This window comes from Balaenoptera physalus (assembly GCF_965194825.1).
Source record: "Balaenoptera physalus genome assembly, chromosome: 18".
Lineage (NCBI taxonomy): Eukaryota > Metazoa > Chordata > Mammalia > Artiodactyla > Balaenopteridae > Balaenoptera > Balaenoptera physalus.
This window is the reverse complement of record NC_138899.1, coordinates 32,399,653-32,417,558: the sequence shown is the minus strand read 5'-3', so window position 1 is coordinate 32,417,558 and position 17,906 is coordinate 32,399,653. Positions and strand designations below refer to the sequence as shown.

The 17,906-nt window shown below is 39.8% G+C and overlaps 1 protein-coding gene across 6 annotated transcripts in view; it reads right to left on the bottom strand.

Annotated features, from left to right (window-relative positions):
- Positions 1-1,918: 1,918 nt before the first annotated feature.
- Positions 1,919-17,906, bottom strand: part of KLF12 (KLF transcription factor 12) — a 462,496-nt gene continuing 446,508 nt past the window's right edge. For all 6 annotated transcript variants that reach the window (XM_082434879.1, XM_082434877.1, XM_082434875.1 and 3 more), the window contains one exon: positions 1,919-11,403. In XM_082434879.1, the coding sequence (XP_082291005.1) occupies positions 11,222-11,403 (182 nt within the window). In that variant the 3' untranslated portion in view covers positions 1,919-11,221. The remainder of the gene's footprint in view (positions 11,404-17,906) is intronic.

Here is a 17,906-nt window from a genome sequence, read left to right as displayed (position 1 = left end):
GAGGAATCACTCCCTTAGGACCCCTTCAGATGCTCAAAGCAACCAGGTTTGGGAAAGTCAAATATACAGTGCACTGAGCCTTCCAACCTACGTGGAAGGAGCGGCCTGGATGGAGTGCAGCGTGATGTGCAGCCCTCATGGCTCTCCTTGCACAGCGTCTCTGAGTGGCAGCCGGTGATTTCACAGAACTCAAAGTTCATTTACAAATGGATTTGAGTCAGGAATAAAGTGAGTCAAAATCAATGTCAATCTCTGATTCTTATGAGTTATTAAACTACACTACAGTTTGCCAAGTATGAAGAATAGCATTTATTGGATTTATTTTTATTTATTTGTACATACATCATCAAAGGTATTTGTCGAACATTTCTATGATATTCATCACTACTTATTCTCTCTACCACCTGGACCCCCTGCTCCCCACCTTCCATCCTTTCTCCATCCCCTTAACTCGTAACCCTTCAGTAGCCTAAGACACCAGTCCTGGAACCAGACTGACTGGGGAAGTTGCCTGAACTCATTACTTTACTTTTACCTCTGTAAAGTTAGGATAATAACAGAACCTAACTCAGGATTTTTGTAATGAATGAAGGGAGCAAATATAATACTTAGAACACTGCCTGGCATCTAGGAAGTACTCAAATATTGTTTTAATTATCATCTTCTTATATAATCGTTAGTAGCATTTACTACCATTCTCATTGTTGAATGGATTTTTCTAGTAGGTCTCCAATTGAAGGACACTAATAGGAGGATACAGTAAGTCCCCTACATATGAACCTTTAAGTTTTGAACTTTCAAAGATGCGAACATGCGTTCGCATGTCGAATCACATTGTCTGGTGTACGTTGACACGTGTGTGCATTCTCTACAAGTGGTTGTGCTTTTGTGCACTTTACTGTACAGTACTGAATAGAGTACAGTAGTACAGTATCTTTATTCCAAACCCAGGATCTCCGGAAGCAGGCGTAAAAGCAGCGGTGATATAGCTGGTACTACTGTACTTTTCAGGGTACTGTACTGTAAGATTAAAAATGTTTTATTTGTTGTGTTTGTTTGGTATTGTAAATCTATTACAGTACAGTACTATATAGCTGATTGTGTTAGTTGGGTACCTAGGCTAACTTTGTTGGACTCAAGAACAAATTAGATTTACGAACGTGCTCGTGGAACGGAACTCGTTCGTATGTAGGGGACTTACTGTACTTAGATTTTTCAAGTGCTTTTTTAGCAATTATTTAAAAGATTGTCTACTCATTAATGGTCTTATTTTCAAAAGCCTTATAATTGTTTTCTTAAAAAACGTACAGAAATAAACTAGCGTTGGCCTGTGTTAGATGGATCATTCTACATTTAAATTATCCACAAAGTCTGAAAAATATTATAATTCATTCAATTACAGAGATTTAATTTTAGGCTCTGAAAAATATCTTTTTTTCATATCACTTCATATTTCTGGACCACTTTTTAGTTTTACATTCATTAAAATATTGTTAGGAATCCCTCTTTAGGTCCTGGTTGTTATGAAATAAAACCCTGTTCATCTTTTAGTATAGAGGCTATCTTGTTCAGTGTTTTAAATTACTATACACAAATGGTAAAACTTTTCATAACAAAGGTTTAATTAGAATGGTTAATAACTATGATTTCCAGAGTGTCTGGATCAGCCTTAGTAATAATTAGGGAGTTTCGTTCCATACAAAATGCTTTATTTAACCTTCATGCCTTCATTCAGATAATTATACAAATGCATACAGTTAAAGGTTTAAACTCTATTTCGGTTCACAGCTCAATTCATAGGAAAGTTGAATACAGAAAAGCAATGCACCAACAGAATATGTCTGAGACACCATTAAAAACGATAACACTTGTTCATTTACATCTCTGAGAATAGACTGGAATAATCATCCTCTGAGAGAATCTCATTAGGAGGGTCTCCCTTTACGTTATCGTAGGGCAAAAAAAAAAAAAAAAAAAAAAAAAAAAATCACCATTTTACAGTAAAAGGAAAAAAGCTCTGAGTATATTTACAATACATACACTATACATAAATACAAGAACAACACTTACATAATATTAATAAACTTATAACAGGGGCTGCCTAAACACTACAGAGTATATAAATGCAGAGGAAACTATTGGGAAATTAGATCTTTAGATAAGCTGGAGAAATAAATTCATTTGCAATTAAAACTCTGAACAGAAAACCAAATGAAGATTTAAGAAATTAACACATTTGCTTGCCAGCATTATTTGGGGGGGGGGGGCGGGTTTATCCTTTAATTCGGAGGACCTCCTCTGGGCATTCTAACTCTCTAGGGTCAGAGACCCAGGAGCCTTTTGTAAAATTACACCTGTAAAGTGAATCAGACGCAGCACATCTATTCAATTTGCTGTTCAGAGGCTTCAAGCCTAGAATAACTGTTTTGTAAACGAAAGGATGTTTTTGTATTTTTACACAGCTCTTGTAATCCAATCACCATGTATAATGAGCTAAGTGTCAAGGAAAAGGAAAAAGATGCCTGCTTGATTTGGCCAAAGATGATATTTTTCTTTATTCTCATGTGTTTTTTCAAATACCACCAAGAGATTTATTCAAAAGATGACGTTTGAATTGAATCCCACACACCAAGAGCAACGTCTAGACTACTACTAATTATAACTAAGTCATTTTAAGTGGCAGGTGGGTATCTTAAACATGGTCTGTTCTCATCGTTTCACAACACAAAGTTCTGAGTACATTCTTCTATGGACAAACATGAATTTGCTGGTTTCTCTCTCTTTTTTTTTTAAATGAGCATGTTATGATACACATAATTGCATTATGATACAGGATGACATAATACAGAAGACGATGTTTTCAAGCTGGTTTTGTAAGTAGTTATCTCACATCCACGGGGAGTTGGTTTGCCACGTGATGCAATGTGTCCCACACAGACATGAACAAAACAATACAGCCACCATTCCATGGGTCGGGGGCGGTGATGGTAATTTTTTAAAATGAAGTTTTAAACACAACAAAGTGTGGACAGACAAGTTGATAGGAAAGAGCCTTGAATATAGGCACCAGTGCCCCAGTTCAACAATACCCATCCAATGTAATCAAGTCTGAGGGACGAAATATATCCTGTAGTCTGGATGTAATTACAAAATTCTGTTATGGGAAAACTATCAGGGCAAACACAAGGAGGACAAAAGCATTTCCTATAATGTTTTATGCTATATCTTAGGGGTACGAAATTAGCAGAAAGGGAAGATGTTGGTATGCCCCTAAAATATCCTACTTTTTGATTACTTGAGCATTTTGACTAGAATTTGACCCAAATTCTACCCTCCTCTTCACCCTCGCTTGGAAAAAGCAAGATATAATAATTCACGCAAGGAGTCCATTCGTTGGTTCTTGCTTTGCACAAAGGGCAGAGTGTTGCCTCAAACATTTAAAATTTCTAGAGAAGTAATCCAGAAAGAAAAAGTACCGATGTGACTATTTTCACTATTCACCTCTTCTCAACTCACTTTAAGTTGTGGTCTTGTTGTTGAGAAATTATTGCTTGTGAAACCCAATTAACTGAGGAGAAAGTCCCTTTCCACAGTGGGTTGTGTGCACACAGAACACTTGCTTTCAGCATGGAAGGGAATTTGTTTATACAGGTTTTATCTCTTCCCTCAGCCAAGTAACATGGAAAAAGATCATAATTCAGGAGATTCATTTTCAGAAAAAGAAACACCATGAGAAATGACATTCTCTTAATGTCTTCTAAGTCCATTAGTACTTCCATAAATCAATACTGTCAGAGACCTTGTTCTACATAGAAAAGGGGGGTCGGGGTCATTTCTCTGAGGTTGGACAGCTTCCTACGTAAAATTCAATTAAACTAACAACAATACTACAAACAAATTATTTATAAGGCTACTGAAAACATTCCAAGGTGGTACTGTTAGGTGAGAAATCTGAAAAGGAATTTTCCGTTCTCTCTTCTTGCTCATCATCTGAATGTTCAACATGGTCTCCCCATTCACCACCGCCAAGGGTGGGCTCTGTTATTAATGACTAGTTCCATGGAGGTGAACATTTCAAATGTAACTTAAACATACTCTAGAAGGTCTATACAGGTGGAAAGCCTTTTAGTAAACCTACAAAGAAATATGCAGAATCAAGAAAACCTGCTCTGTCGAAAATGCTACAAAGTAGGGAAGGGTTTGATGATTTCGGGATCTCCAGGCCAAACATTTTAAGAGGCGAGTGACAAGTTCAGGGAGACAGCTGGCTGGTACTGTTTGTTTATAATAATCCTCCATGTGTGACTTCCCAGGAGAAGACTGATTTCAAATATGATGTACCACTGTTAAATCACGTGCTGTATCATGTCCCTATTATCTTATTCGGAAAATACGATGACACACATCCATAATAAAACTACTTAAGAGTTAGATATGGAAAGGTGGCTTCTGGGAACACACGTGCTGTGGAGCACTGGGAAGAATACAGGCGTCAGAGCCAGAGAAAGGTAATGTCACATTCCCACTCTGTCGCTCACTATTTCTGTTTGTGGACAACTTAGCCACCTTCTCTGTGTCTCAGCTTTCCACCCATAAAATCTAGCACTGTTGTACAGATTAGAGGTAATATGTCTAAAAATTGCCTAGTATAGTGCTTGGCACGTAGTAAGGGTTTACTAAAGAATAGCTATTCTTTTCATGGTTTGCTGAACTTTTGACCTTTCAAGTTCTTTTAGTTCTTTCAGACAACTTGCAGAAAACAGCCCGCTCAGAAGACTTGCCTTCAGTGAGATTATGGAACCCAGCAGCTTTCCTTTGACACTTAAATGGTTATTTTATACCCTATCCTGGCATATTTCCTTCTTTCCCTTTTTTTCTGAAATGCAGAGGAGGAAACGGGAGATGGTTTTCTAGGCCTATGATCTGGTTCTGGAGAACAGTGCCCATCGTGGTAGGCTTTGCTGTCTAAAGCCTGAGTGTTTAATCACAGTTATACTTTTAAAACTGCTCTTACCAAATGTTTGGCTCTGAAAGAATATAATTTTACTGATACCTCTCAATAGGTTGTTTGGGTGGATTTGTGCTCTGAGATGGTGAGGCCGGTGAATTTCCAGGGCTCTTGTCTATTCATATCATCTCCTCATATATTTCTATTCACGACTCCACTTTTAGCAGTGAGATAATGATAGGAAAATATTGTGAAGTTCTGAATGTAAATCTGGTCATTTCCAGGACTAACTGTAAAGCTTAGTCAAAGATTAGGCTTACTAAATGTCAGTCATACTTTTGTAGGCTTTTTGGGGAGAAATGATGGTGTCAGTATTCACTACAAAATGGTTCTTACATGATAACAGGAAATATTAGGGGAAAAGGATATGAAGAAATGTAAAGATGGATTTGTGCAGTTGATATTAGTGAACAAAATAAAGGAAAACAAACAAATATCTCTAGTGTTTTGCTCTAAATAAATTGGCTTTTCTTAACCGAGCAAAACTTTTTGAGCCACACACAAGTGCTTCATAAGATTGGGGCAAATCACAGTGAAGTTTTCATTTCAAAATTATAAATGCCGTGTGCCAGAGTATATATTGGAGATAATCATAAAGTTCAGATTTGCATTCTTACGTTTCGTAGTTTAGAAAGATTAAGAAATGTTAACATAAACAAGATTAGGTATATTTAAAACACACCAAATAATTTTTGAGGGGGTATGTGAACAGATTCAATTTACTGTGTGCATATATTTACTCTGTGCGCATGTGTTCGCAAAGGTGGAGGGAAAACCCAGTCTGATGAAGAATTATTGCTGTGTAAAAGTACAGGAATATCTCATTGGTCATAATGTTTATTGACAGGCACTTTCAGCTTTTAATTCATTTCTGAAAATTGGCATTAGCTTATTCCTACTGCCAGTACAGATTCATTTCACATGTGGCCATACCCATAGCACTCACCTTGTCAACAGGTAGCTACTGCTAAAAGTATTCCCTCTGGGATTCAACAAGAATAAACACCTGTAGAGGGTGTTTGTTTCTTTTGATAGAGAACTACTTCATGGAGGAGGAAAGTAACTGAGAAAAGAGAATAATTGCTAGATGCTTCTATTTTAGCACAAGTAAAATCCTTTGCAGCTGTTTTTCTCTTTTCAGGCAAAGACCTTTTGAGTTTGGAATCAGTTGGCTGCAACTTAAAATGACTTCATTGCGTTCTAAACCATCCTGGCTAAATTGAGACAAGTGGCCACTCCATTTTGTCAGGAAGCACAAGGGCTGTGCTCTGACAAAGCAGAACAGAGTTCCCATGGCAATATCACTAATCGTGTGTAAGATACACAAGGCATATCTGAACAAGTTTTCTTTTTTTTTTATTGTGATGAAAACTAGAAGCTCTTTTTCCCAACATACTTCACCAAACTATTTACAACCTCTGTAAAATTTGTGAGTTTGAAAATACTTTTTCCACTATCACACGTTACGAATACAGTAAAATATCTTCACTCTATTTCTTTAAGATGCAGTATCCTCCTGTTTCATTTTCTTACGAAAATCTGAATTTCTATTGCAGTTGCACAGTATTTAGCATATTTAAAGTACCAATGGACATGGGTTGCTAAACAGACATTATTCTATAATGAAACTGTGAAAATATAGCATTTTAAACTTTTATGTACACTTCTTAACTATAAAATGCAGGCAAAGTCATATATAGCATTATAAGCTGATTCCCTAGTAAGGTAAATAACTTACATTTTCTAGACAGCATGGATTATTACAAATTCATTCTTTTAAAAAAGTTCTCTGTTGGTATTTATTAGCCCCCTGGCTACTGCATATACAGGTATGTATACAGGTGTGCGTCTGTCGGGGGGCCTGTACATGTTAAGTGGAAGGCAGTGTGGAGATAAGGAGAAATGTGATATGGAAGACATGGTTTACCAAACCCCTTTTCTAAACGAAACCAAATCAAGTTGAAAGATTGTTTTCATGAGATGCGCTACCTCAGAAAAGTGGAAGGGAGAGATCTGATCAGTGAAGTTGTAGAATACATTTACCTCCTAAATTTATAGGCATTAATTAGTAAGGAGCAAAATCTGAGATGGGATTATGGACTAAGAGTAGTAAGGCTTCCTGGGCCTATTATGATTCATAAGTTATCTCACGTTCAATCCCTTACACAAAGATCGTAACTCAACATATAATGAATGCTGGTATTCTTAACACCGCTTAAATTCTGTCAATCCTTACTGTAAATGTGAAGACACCTTTATAACAACATCATGGCTACATTTCTAAGCAGTTGTAACAATGTAACAAAGGCGTATTAATACATTTGAAGGCCTCACCTCACCAGATTTATTCAATTGCAGCTTTGATAAGTATTAAGAAAGTACAGAATAAGGAATACTGCATCTTTATCCGTATACATGGCATCATTCTAATGAACTGATTTCAAAGTGCAGAATTATATTTATGTTTAAAACACAGATGGCAATCTGAAGTTAAAACAACTGTATAAAAATGAACACAATCTTTGTATAAGCTATTCCAAATTTCAACCATAATGAGAATGGCCTTTTCAATCATCTAGAACTGGCATTTGTAAACACTGTAGCATTTTGCAAGTTTTTCCGCCCCCCCCGACATTCCTCTTCCTATTTTCCACTTAAACTTTAAAGTGAATAAAAAGTGCTCTTTTTTTAAAAAAATGTGGTTTATGTTATTGTTATTCAACTGCCTTTGAAAATAAATGTCCTATAGTGTTTTGTAAAAGTAATGCCAGGCAACAGTATAAATTTTATGGTAAAGCCATTAGGAATTTCAGTCTAAATGCCTTAATAGAACTTAAGACAAGTTATCAATCAGGCTCCTCAAAGTCCACACACAATTGATGGGATGGGGCTGGAAGTGGATGGGGAAGTGTGAATCTTTTCCCAAACAACCTAAGATCAGGATACAAGGAGGGAATCTATTGAAACCTCAAAGTCTGTAACTTCTAACTTTTCAAATAACATTAACTTCCTTGAAATCAACCTCCACAATGCAAAGAGACAGGTCAACTGTAGCTTCTCAAGCCACTGCAGCTACCTGTGTCTAAGTTCCCAAACATGCACATACGCCCAGCTGCAAACTGAATAGCTTCAAATTTGAAACCAAAGAATGCTTCTAGTTAGAGAACAACTGAGAAGTCCTTTGGATTCTACTCCTTTTCTGTTGTTAATCATCTAATGTGCTTTTAAAAAGAGTCTAGAATGGACATAAGATAAAATAGAGTAGGCTTTTCCACGCCTGAAGATATTCTTACTTAAAAATGTAATTCCTTCTCTCCCAAACCACCTTCCTTTCCACAGGGAAACACCTGTAGAAAATTCACCAAGGAGAATTTGTTATGTCCCAAGACAAGCCCCAGGTAAATTTCAGTCCTGCGACTAGATCAGCAACTCATTCACTATTTGTGCTTGGATCCCTCCTTAGAAGTATCAGTACATCAAAAGGGGGAAATGGCATAATGCTGACAGGTTCTATCAGTAAACTTACTGTCTCAGTTGGGTTGCCACCTTCAGGGGGTGAGCAGACAAGCTCACGTCCCTGAATTTTTCCTACGTTATTACAGAGGAGCAGCTCATTTCATTCTGTGCTAAATTTAAATCGAGCTGTCACTCAGGAGGCTCCCACTGCCTGTCAGTTCTATGGATTCTAAAAACCATTTCTACCTGTAATGCTCTCAAGATCTCTCAGCAGAGAACAGGATTGGCCCTTCTTACGAGAGCAGGCAGAATTAACTCAAGTCTGCCCTTCACCTCAGTGATTCACCTACTATCTGCCAACTTGGTTCCAGGACTAGCATAGAGGGCTGCACAGCTGTGTTCACCATGCTCTGTGTTCGTCATGCTCTGTGTTCTTTGCCACTGACCAGTAACCAACGTTGGCCTTTCTATTCAAAATAGTCACAGGCAATGAGAAGTAGGAGTTGCATACAGTACAGATAAAAAACTTTCCAGTTGGTTAAAAAAAACCCCACAAAAACCCAGTGCTTGGTGGGTAGTACACTGTTGTAGCTAAAGAAGCTATTTATCCATAGAATTGCAGCCCTTGTTGGAGGGAAACTGCCAATGAATTTTTCAGACCTGGCAGGAAATGTAGAGCACATATTTTTGAAGATAGAATTTGACCTGAAAATCATTATGCTGTTGCTTGAACATTAAAAAAAAAAAAAAAATTCCTTTTAATGCCATCCAACACAAATCATCTTTTTTCAATGTTTACAGTTTTTGCTTCACCAAAATAAGATTATCTGAATTAGAAGATAATCCTAAAACGGATAATTCTAGAACCAGCAATTATTTCAGAATGTTCACACCTTTAAAAATGAGCTAGTAATATTGTGAGGTTGATTTGTGCAATTCTCCAAATCAAGTGTTTGTAATTAAAATATATTGCAAAGGTCTATGCTGGCAACTTCTTATATCTAAGCTATAAAAAAATCTTAATAACAACAACAACCAACAACAACAATGACAAAAAATCCTCACCAAGCCCCTTAGCCACAGAAAGCTGAAAAAACCCAGCTTTTAGTGGGGAAAAAATATGATAATTTTTCTGAAAGAATGCTCGTTGGTGATGTATTGCTTTGTGTACTATAGACTTTACTAGTTGCAAAAAAGGCTCATAATTTTTGGGGGCTGACGGGACTATAATTTCCTCTCACCCTCAGCACACGATGGTTGGGTTCAATATCCCTGCAGATGCCATAGCAGAACCACTGGGTGCTCATACAGTTTAGAAAATGAAATCTGTAGAGAAGAACCTAGTGGAGAGTCACTTATCCTTGGCTCTCCAAGGGAGGAAACTAGCACCATGTCAGGCTTTCCTTGGGGAGCATTCCTTTCCCACTGACTTGGTTCCAAGAACTGACCCATTCACCCAAGAGTTAATTCCCTGCTATGCCTCCGTGGCCTTTCTAGTCACCAAATAACTGTTTTCAAACAAGAAAAGGGGGAGCATAATCTTTAATTGTGGTCCTCAACCAAGCAGAACAACAAACAGCAGAAAGATTACCTCAGTGCTGCAAATGTAACCAAGACGTCTAAAATGCTGGGGCGTTTTTTCCAATCCCTTTAGTAAGTATGAAAATTGGTAACATGAGTTCTCAGTGGAGTTATTGTAGGCAAGTCCTTTTATTCGTTATTGCTTTTCTCCTCAAGAGGCGCATTATTTCCATCTCTGCTTTGTCTGATTTTTTCATGTTCACTGACTTTGCCTGGTCAGCCCCACCTCTTACCTTGGTGCCAGTGTGTCTAAGAAAGTCTCCCCCCCCTCCCCCCGATTCCTTGTCATCAAATACTAGGGGCAGGAAGAGATGATGCCTAGGTGACAGAACACTGAATTTGAAGTGGGGCAGTAGTTTTTTTAGACAGGCTCTTCCTATTCAACTACAGAACGGCTCTGTGCCCGTCCATGCCGGGGCAGACACCGGGACTAGACTCCAACTGAAATGTCGCTGCCCCTCTGCTCGAACAGATGAACAAAACAGAAGCAGAACAAAACAAAAACGATCAACAACAAACAAATGAAAGAATCAATGTTGGTTTTCTCCAGGGCATGGATGGCAGAATGACAAGTTGCGGGTGATATCTAGTGGCGGCCATCACTATTGCAAAGGGCTGCCTGAGCACTCCTTTCTTTTCAGGTAATGGAACCTCTCCAACAGCTTCTTCTTTTCTACTTTCAGGCTGCTTGCTGGTAACAGATTGGAAGTGGGTTCTATCTTACTTAGACAGTAACTCAAACTTTTGTAAAAACGGGCTCAGGGGTGGGATGATGGGAGAATAATTCAAATTTACAAGGTCTTGCTCTAGCCATCAATTTGTGGTAGATGACCTTTAAAGTATCAATAACAAAACGTCTGACAGCTCAGAAAATGTACAAACTACAAACAACTCGAAATGGCAGAGGACACAGCACGGAAAACAATGCCTGTCTCTTCAGCATTTGTGTCACCGATCTCCCAGGCCAGCGTGAAGTTGTTTCTCGTGTAGTCATGATGGGGGTTACCTTCAGACCGAAAGGAGAAGTGTTACTACTTCTTTTTCCCTGCTCTGCTTTCAGACATCGTGGGATGGTGATGCCCTTTTGTGTTAACACTGTGAAGGGGATTCAGCCCTGCTGAATTGGGTGCCGCTAAGAGATCCAGCTCTTACGCTCAGCTGGACAGGTAGCCTTCCTCACACCAGCATATGCCTCCGGCGGTGCAGTGCCAAGTGATCTGACCGGGAAAAGCTGCGATCACAGTCTGCGCACTTGAATGGCTTCACTCCCGTGTGTTTGCGGTAATGCCTCGTCAGTTCATCCGAACGAGCGAATTTCCAGGTGCAGCCTTCCCAGGTACACTTGTAGGGTTTCTCTCCTGGAAGAAACAAAGGGACACACGCTTTGGTGCTCCATCATTTCTCCAGAAAACACCATCCCAACATGATATTTGGGGAAATGACTGTTCTCGATGGAGTTTCCATTTGGTAATCCTTTGTCGGGAAACCTAATCACCCCACCAGCTGCTGTTGGGTCAGACAGGTGGGGTTTCAATTTCGTCTCTCTTGCTGTGACACTGGGCAGGTTAGTTAACACTTGCGTCCTCAGTTATGGGTAAGTTACTTTGCAGTCAAAATATCAAAAGGCATAGACTGATGGCTACTGGATATAATCACCATGGTAGACTGGAAAGGCGTGTTAGGGAGCTCTACCTAGGTTGATGTGGTTCGAGGGCTAAAACTCACAAAGAATTATAAAGGGTAGTGATTTATATGTTTTGTTGCAATATCCCTCCAAAAAGTGTATCGCTTAGATGTTTAAAGGCTATTTTAGGGTACAATGTCCTTTTATCAGTCACACAAAATTTCATTAAAAGGTAAGCACTCTACCACCCCCAGAAGTTAGGTATTAAGTACTTATTATTTATAAACATCTACTGTTTGTTTGTCTACTGGGAAAGAATCCTAGATACCTTCATAGTGCAAGTTTCAATATCTCCTTCAGTGATTTAAGAATTAGGGCAAGCCCTAAGGAATTATCAGGTTGGTCCTAGTGTTGAAACCCACAGTAAAAAACTGTCTGAAGAAGTATGTAATTTGACCAGATCCCTCAGTCAACTCGTAAGGACAGTAAAATATGCAAAGGCTTTGCTGGGAAAAGATATGCTATCCATTGTCCAAAAGAGCTCCCTGGGGGAATGGGACAATAGTTGACCTAGGTGTGCTTTTTCCTGGCTCTCATTCAGAATGGAAGCACTGTCCTCATGCAACCCCACAAGAACTGATCTCTCCTCTGCCGCTTCCATCCAGTAGTCAACGAAATGCTGCTTCGCCACACTTGGTGTCTGGCCAAAGGGCCCAAGACAGGGAAAGGAGCTATTTGCTGATCCCAATGAGAGGTGCAAAGTGAGTTTTGTTAAATCCACTTTACAGATGAGAAACCTGAGGTTCAATGGAGTAAAGTAACTTGCTTGAGGCCAGTACACAGATGTGTTTGGTTCCAAATGCAGTGCTTTTCACTGTGTTCTAGGGGAGTGGATAATTCTTTCCCCATCTAAACTCTGTCACATCCTTAGACAACATTGATTCCACCTTCTTAGATACTTTCAAATTATTCAACTCCTATTTCTATTAAGTCACCTACCACAATAGATGATACAGATTTTGTCTAGATGTCTTTCCCCTCTACCAGTTTCTGAATACGCAGAGATCAAGAATCACGCCTCTACTATTTCACTATCCTCAGAGCTTAAAAGTATGTGCCAAACAGTGTTTGAATAAATTAATAAAACTGCAGCACATGCTCACACAAAGGCGTGTACACAGGAAACTACTAAGCCCTGTAAATGAGATGTACAAGTGACGGGAAAACTAGACTGAACCAGACCCAGCAGTTTTTGTTCAACTGTTAAATAAATGTTAACTATAGGGGTCCTTTTAGGATCAAGTGGCCCTTTCACAGAAGTGAGTGAATAGTACAGCCCAATTAAATCTAGAAATACTGATGCACTAACTGTGGCCCACAGAAAGCTCCAGGTTACTCTGAAAGGGCTCCTGTCAGGTAGGTGCCTACTGACTGGATTAATCCAAAACCTCAACTTCCGACTCATTCCGGATGTCCTATGGAGACAAAAATCTGCATTTACAGGTGTCTGTTGATCAGAATTTAACAGAAATTTTAAAAAAATCAGCAAAACCCCTAACTTAAAAAGAATGGCGATCCACTATACAGTATATCCATGGCGACTGTTAAAATGCTTTTATTTACGTGTCATCACCATATGTTTTTTTTCTTGAAATTTACAACATGAGCATGGGTTTTAATAAGCTGAGCTTGATATAAATCATATCTTCAAAAACACGTCCATCTTTGGGGCACTGAGCTCAGCCAGTTGACTCCTTGTCACCAACAGGTATCTCCTAGTTATCTCCTGTGTTACTAAGGAACCAGCCACAGAGAGTATAGGCCTAAGAAGGAAAAAATAAAAGATTTTCTTAATTGGGGAAAAGCATTGCTCAGTTGTGTGTTAGGAGGACGTCTGTTTCTATCTTGGTGGGGAAGTGTCATCTGAGTATGACCGGGGTTAGAAAAGCTGCTGGACCCTCACCTTGGCATTGCAGACGGAGAGACAGGAAGGGGCTCCATAGCTGGGATGGGCCCGTAAGTAAAGACAGGCAATAGAAGGGGACAGGGCTTCAGTCTCACCTCAAGAAGGATGCTGGAGGCTGGTATGGCCACCGTAGGGACGGCCTGTTGTCTCAGGGGTTCTCTGAATTTCCTTGTACACCCAATTTCGGCACTTATATTCTCCAATTTCTTCCTCCAAATTATAATAGACATACTTTTACTTCCACTTTGGCTGTTTAATAATGGTAGTTGTGCCCTTTTCACTTGAAAATCTATAGCAGGGGTGGTAAACTGTGGCCCCCAGGCCAAATCTAGTCTGTGGTTTGTTTTCTGTGCAAGCTGCAAGCTAAGAGTAGTTTTCACACTTTTAAATGGTTGGAAAAAAAAAAACCCAAAAGAGGGCTCTCTCGTGGCATGTGAAAAGTATATACTTTTCATGAAATTCAAATTTTAGTGGCCATAAATAAGTCTTTATTGGAACACAGCCACACTCATTTGTTTGCATATTGTTTATGGCTGTTTTCCAGGGATGGAGGCATTGAGCACTGCAATAGAGAATGTATGGCCTGCAATACCTAAAACATTTACTATAGAAGGCTGGCCGACTCTTGATGTAAGGGATGGGCACCTCAGCTTTTGGCAGGCTTCCTGATTATGTTAACTTAAGCAGGATATATAACACACCGTGTTAGTTTGGGGTGGGTGGTTGAGGGAGTATTTTGGCTATAAGATAATCACTTATTCTTAACTCAGGCTCCTCGATTAAAATTCTAACTGTCCTCTTGGTAATGAATACACGTGATATTTCATGTCCGATGCTTTAAATAGAGAGCTCTAGACTAGGAGAAATAAGGGCTTCTCTGAAAAGGCTCACCCAATTCAGTCAGGGTTTTAAAAGTCTTCAGGATCTCCTCTGCTCATTATAAAAGCACAATAATGAGTAAGGCCTTTGCTATGAGGGTGAGAGGGGTCAGGAAGGTCTCTATACACTTTACCTGGTAACCAAAAGAGCACTGATTCTACAGTGATGGAGACCGACCCTGCCCTACTCCATCCCAACCCACCCTTTCAATACGGTTGTGTTACCATGGCCACCATGCTCAGCAATGAGCTACGATTAATTCTACTGAGTCTGAGGAGGAGGACATAAGGAAGGAAGGATCAGGAAAGAGGAGCTCAGATGTTTGGCATCATTTCTAAGGTGGATATCTTAAAGGGGGAGAGGCAGAGAAAGCAACAACTATGGCGAGGATTTCTGTGGGCCCAACAAATGTGCAGCAGGAAACTCAGTGCAGAACCTGAAAAAAGTATTCTGTGAGGTGAAATCAGGTGCAGTAAGTGCCTCCAAAATGCAAGATGCAGATACGTCCCTACTTCATGAGTAAAACCAGTGAAAATGATATATAAGCTTATAAACCATTAGGGGCTAAGTGATTAATGAAGGCACATAAAAAAGAATGAACACATTCTCATCTAGGGGGTGGGGGGAGGGAGGACCTATATCAGAAAATAATCAACTTAATTATCTGAGTCATAGATGAGTTTTCCTTGAAGCTTTTCTTGCAAAAATATATGCTTCCTTTTTAATATCCCCAAATATTTCTTGTATAATATTTCTTGCCCCCATTTCCTCACGAATAAAACCAGAGTTTGGGTATTCTCTCTCCATACTCAGAAAAAAGAAGAGGGAAAAAAAGAAAATAAGATCTTCAAATCTCTCTTCGCAGCTAGAGGCTGAGCTATGGGGGTGGCTCCAATCTATGGAGATGAGATGGCTGCTTGGACCAGGCAGAGAGCAGGCTTGCCCCTCCCTCAAGACGGACCTCGGTTTCCTAGTGCCTAGCATTTCATTAAAAAAAGTCAATAAGTTCTCTCACTGGACTAATTAAGTTTTAGAAATGGATACAAGAACAATGCTAGTGGCTACTACATTATGTTAAAACTGCACGTTATATTTTATGTTTGTGCTTTGAAGCTATTTAAAGGGTACAATCTTATAAACAAATTAAGATAAGAGACACTAACTTCATGATGTGAGTAAAAACTAATTAAGATGGGAGAGGAACCAAGATGGCGGAGTAGAAGGACATGCTCTCACTCCCTCTTGCGAGAACACCAGAATCACAACTAGCTGCTGGACAATCATTGACAGGAAGACACTGGAACTCACCAAAAAAGACACCCCACATCCAAATCCAAAGGAGAAGCCACAATGAGACGGTAGGAGGGGCGCAATCACAGTAAAATCAAATCCCATAACTGCTGGGTGGGTGACTCACAGACTGGCGAACACTTATACCACAGAAGTCCACCCACTGGAGTGAAGGTTCTGCGCCCCACGTCAGGCTTCTGAACCTGGGGGTCCGGCAACGGGAGGAGGAATTCCTAGAGAATCAGACTTTGAAGGCTACCGGGATTTGATTGCAGGACTTCGACAGGACTGGGGGAAACAGAGACTCCACTCTTGGCGGGCACACACAAAATAGTGTGCGCATCGGGACCCAGGGGAAGGAGCAGTGACCCCGGGGGAGACTGAACCAGACCTACTTGCTAGTGTTGGAGGGTATCCTGCAGAGGTGGGGGGTGGCTCTGTTTCACCGTGGGGACAAGGACACTGGCAGCAGAAGTTCTGGAAAGTACTCTTTGGCGTGAGCCCTCCCAGAGTCTGTCATTAGCCCCACCAGAGAGCCCAGGTAGGCTCCAGTGTTGGGTTGCCTCAGGCCAAACAACCAACAGGGAGGGAACCCAGCCCCACCCATCAACAGTCAAGTGGATTAAAGTTTTACTGGGCTCTGACCACCACAGCAACAGTCAGCTCTACCCACCACCAGAGCCTCCCATCAAGCCTCTTAGATAGCCTCAACCACCAGAGGGCAGACAGCAGAAGCAAGAAAAACTAAAATCCTGCAGCCTGTGGAACAAAAACCACATTCACAGAAAGATAGACAGGATGAAAAGGCAGAGGGCTATATACCAGATGAAGGAACAAGATAAAACCCCAGAAAAACAACTAAATTAAGTGGAGATAGGCAACCATCCAGAAAAAGAATTCAGAATAACGATAGTGAAGATGATTCAGGACCTTGGAATAAGAATGGAGGCAAAGATTGAGAAGATGCAAGAAATGTTTAACAAAGACCTAGAAGAATTAAAGAACAAACAAACAGAGATGACCAATACAATAACTGAAATGAAAACTACACTAGAAGGAATCAATAGCAGAATAACTGAGGCAGAAGAACGGATAAGTGAACTGGAAGACAGAATGGTGGAATTCACTGCTGCAGAACAGACTAAAGAAAAAAGAATGAAAAGAAATGAAGACAGCCTAAGAGACCTCTGGGACAACATTAAACACAACAACATTCGCATTATAGGGGTCCCAGAAGGAGAAGAGAGACAGAAAGGACCTGCGAAAATATTTGAAGAGATTATAGTCGAAAACTTCCCTAACATGGGAAAGGAAATAGCCACCCAAGTCCAGGAAGCACAGAGAGTCCCATATAGGATAAACCCAAGGAGAAACACGCCGAGACACACAGTAATCAAATTGGCAAAAATTAAAGACAGAAAAATTATTGAAAGCAGCAAGGGAAAAATGACAAATAACATACAAGGGAACTCCCATAAGGTTAACAGCTGATTTCTCAGCAGAAACTCTACAAGCCAGAAGTGAGTGGCATGATATACTTAAAGTGATGAAAGGGAAGAACCTACAACCAAGATTACTCTACCTGGCAAGGATCTCATTTAGATTTGATGGAGAAATCAAAAGCTTTACAGACAAACAAAAGCTAAGAGAATTCAGCACCACCAAACCAGCTCTACAACAAATGCTAAAGAAACTTCTCTAAGTGGGAAACACAAGAGAAGAAAAGGACCTACAAAAACAAACCCAAAACAATTAAGAAAATGGTCAGAGGAACATACATATCGATAATTACCTTAAACGTGAATGGATTAAATGCTCCAACCAAAAGACACAGGCTTGCTGAATGGATACAAAAACAAGACCCACATATATGCTGTCTACAAGAGACCCGCTTCAGACCTAGGGACACATACAGACTGAAAGTGAGGGGATGGAAAAAGATATTCCATGCAAATGGAAATCAAAAGATAGCTGGAGTAGCTATACTCATATCAGATAAAATAGACTTTAAAATAAAGAATGTTACAAGAGACAAGGAAGGACACTACATAATGATCAAGGGATCAATCCAAGAAGAAGATATAACAATTATAAATATATAT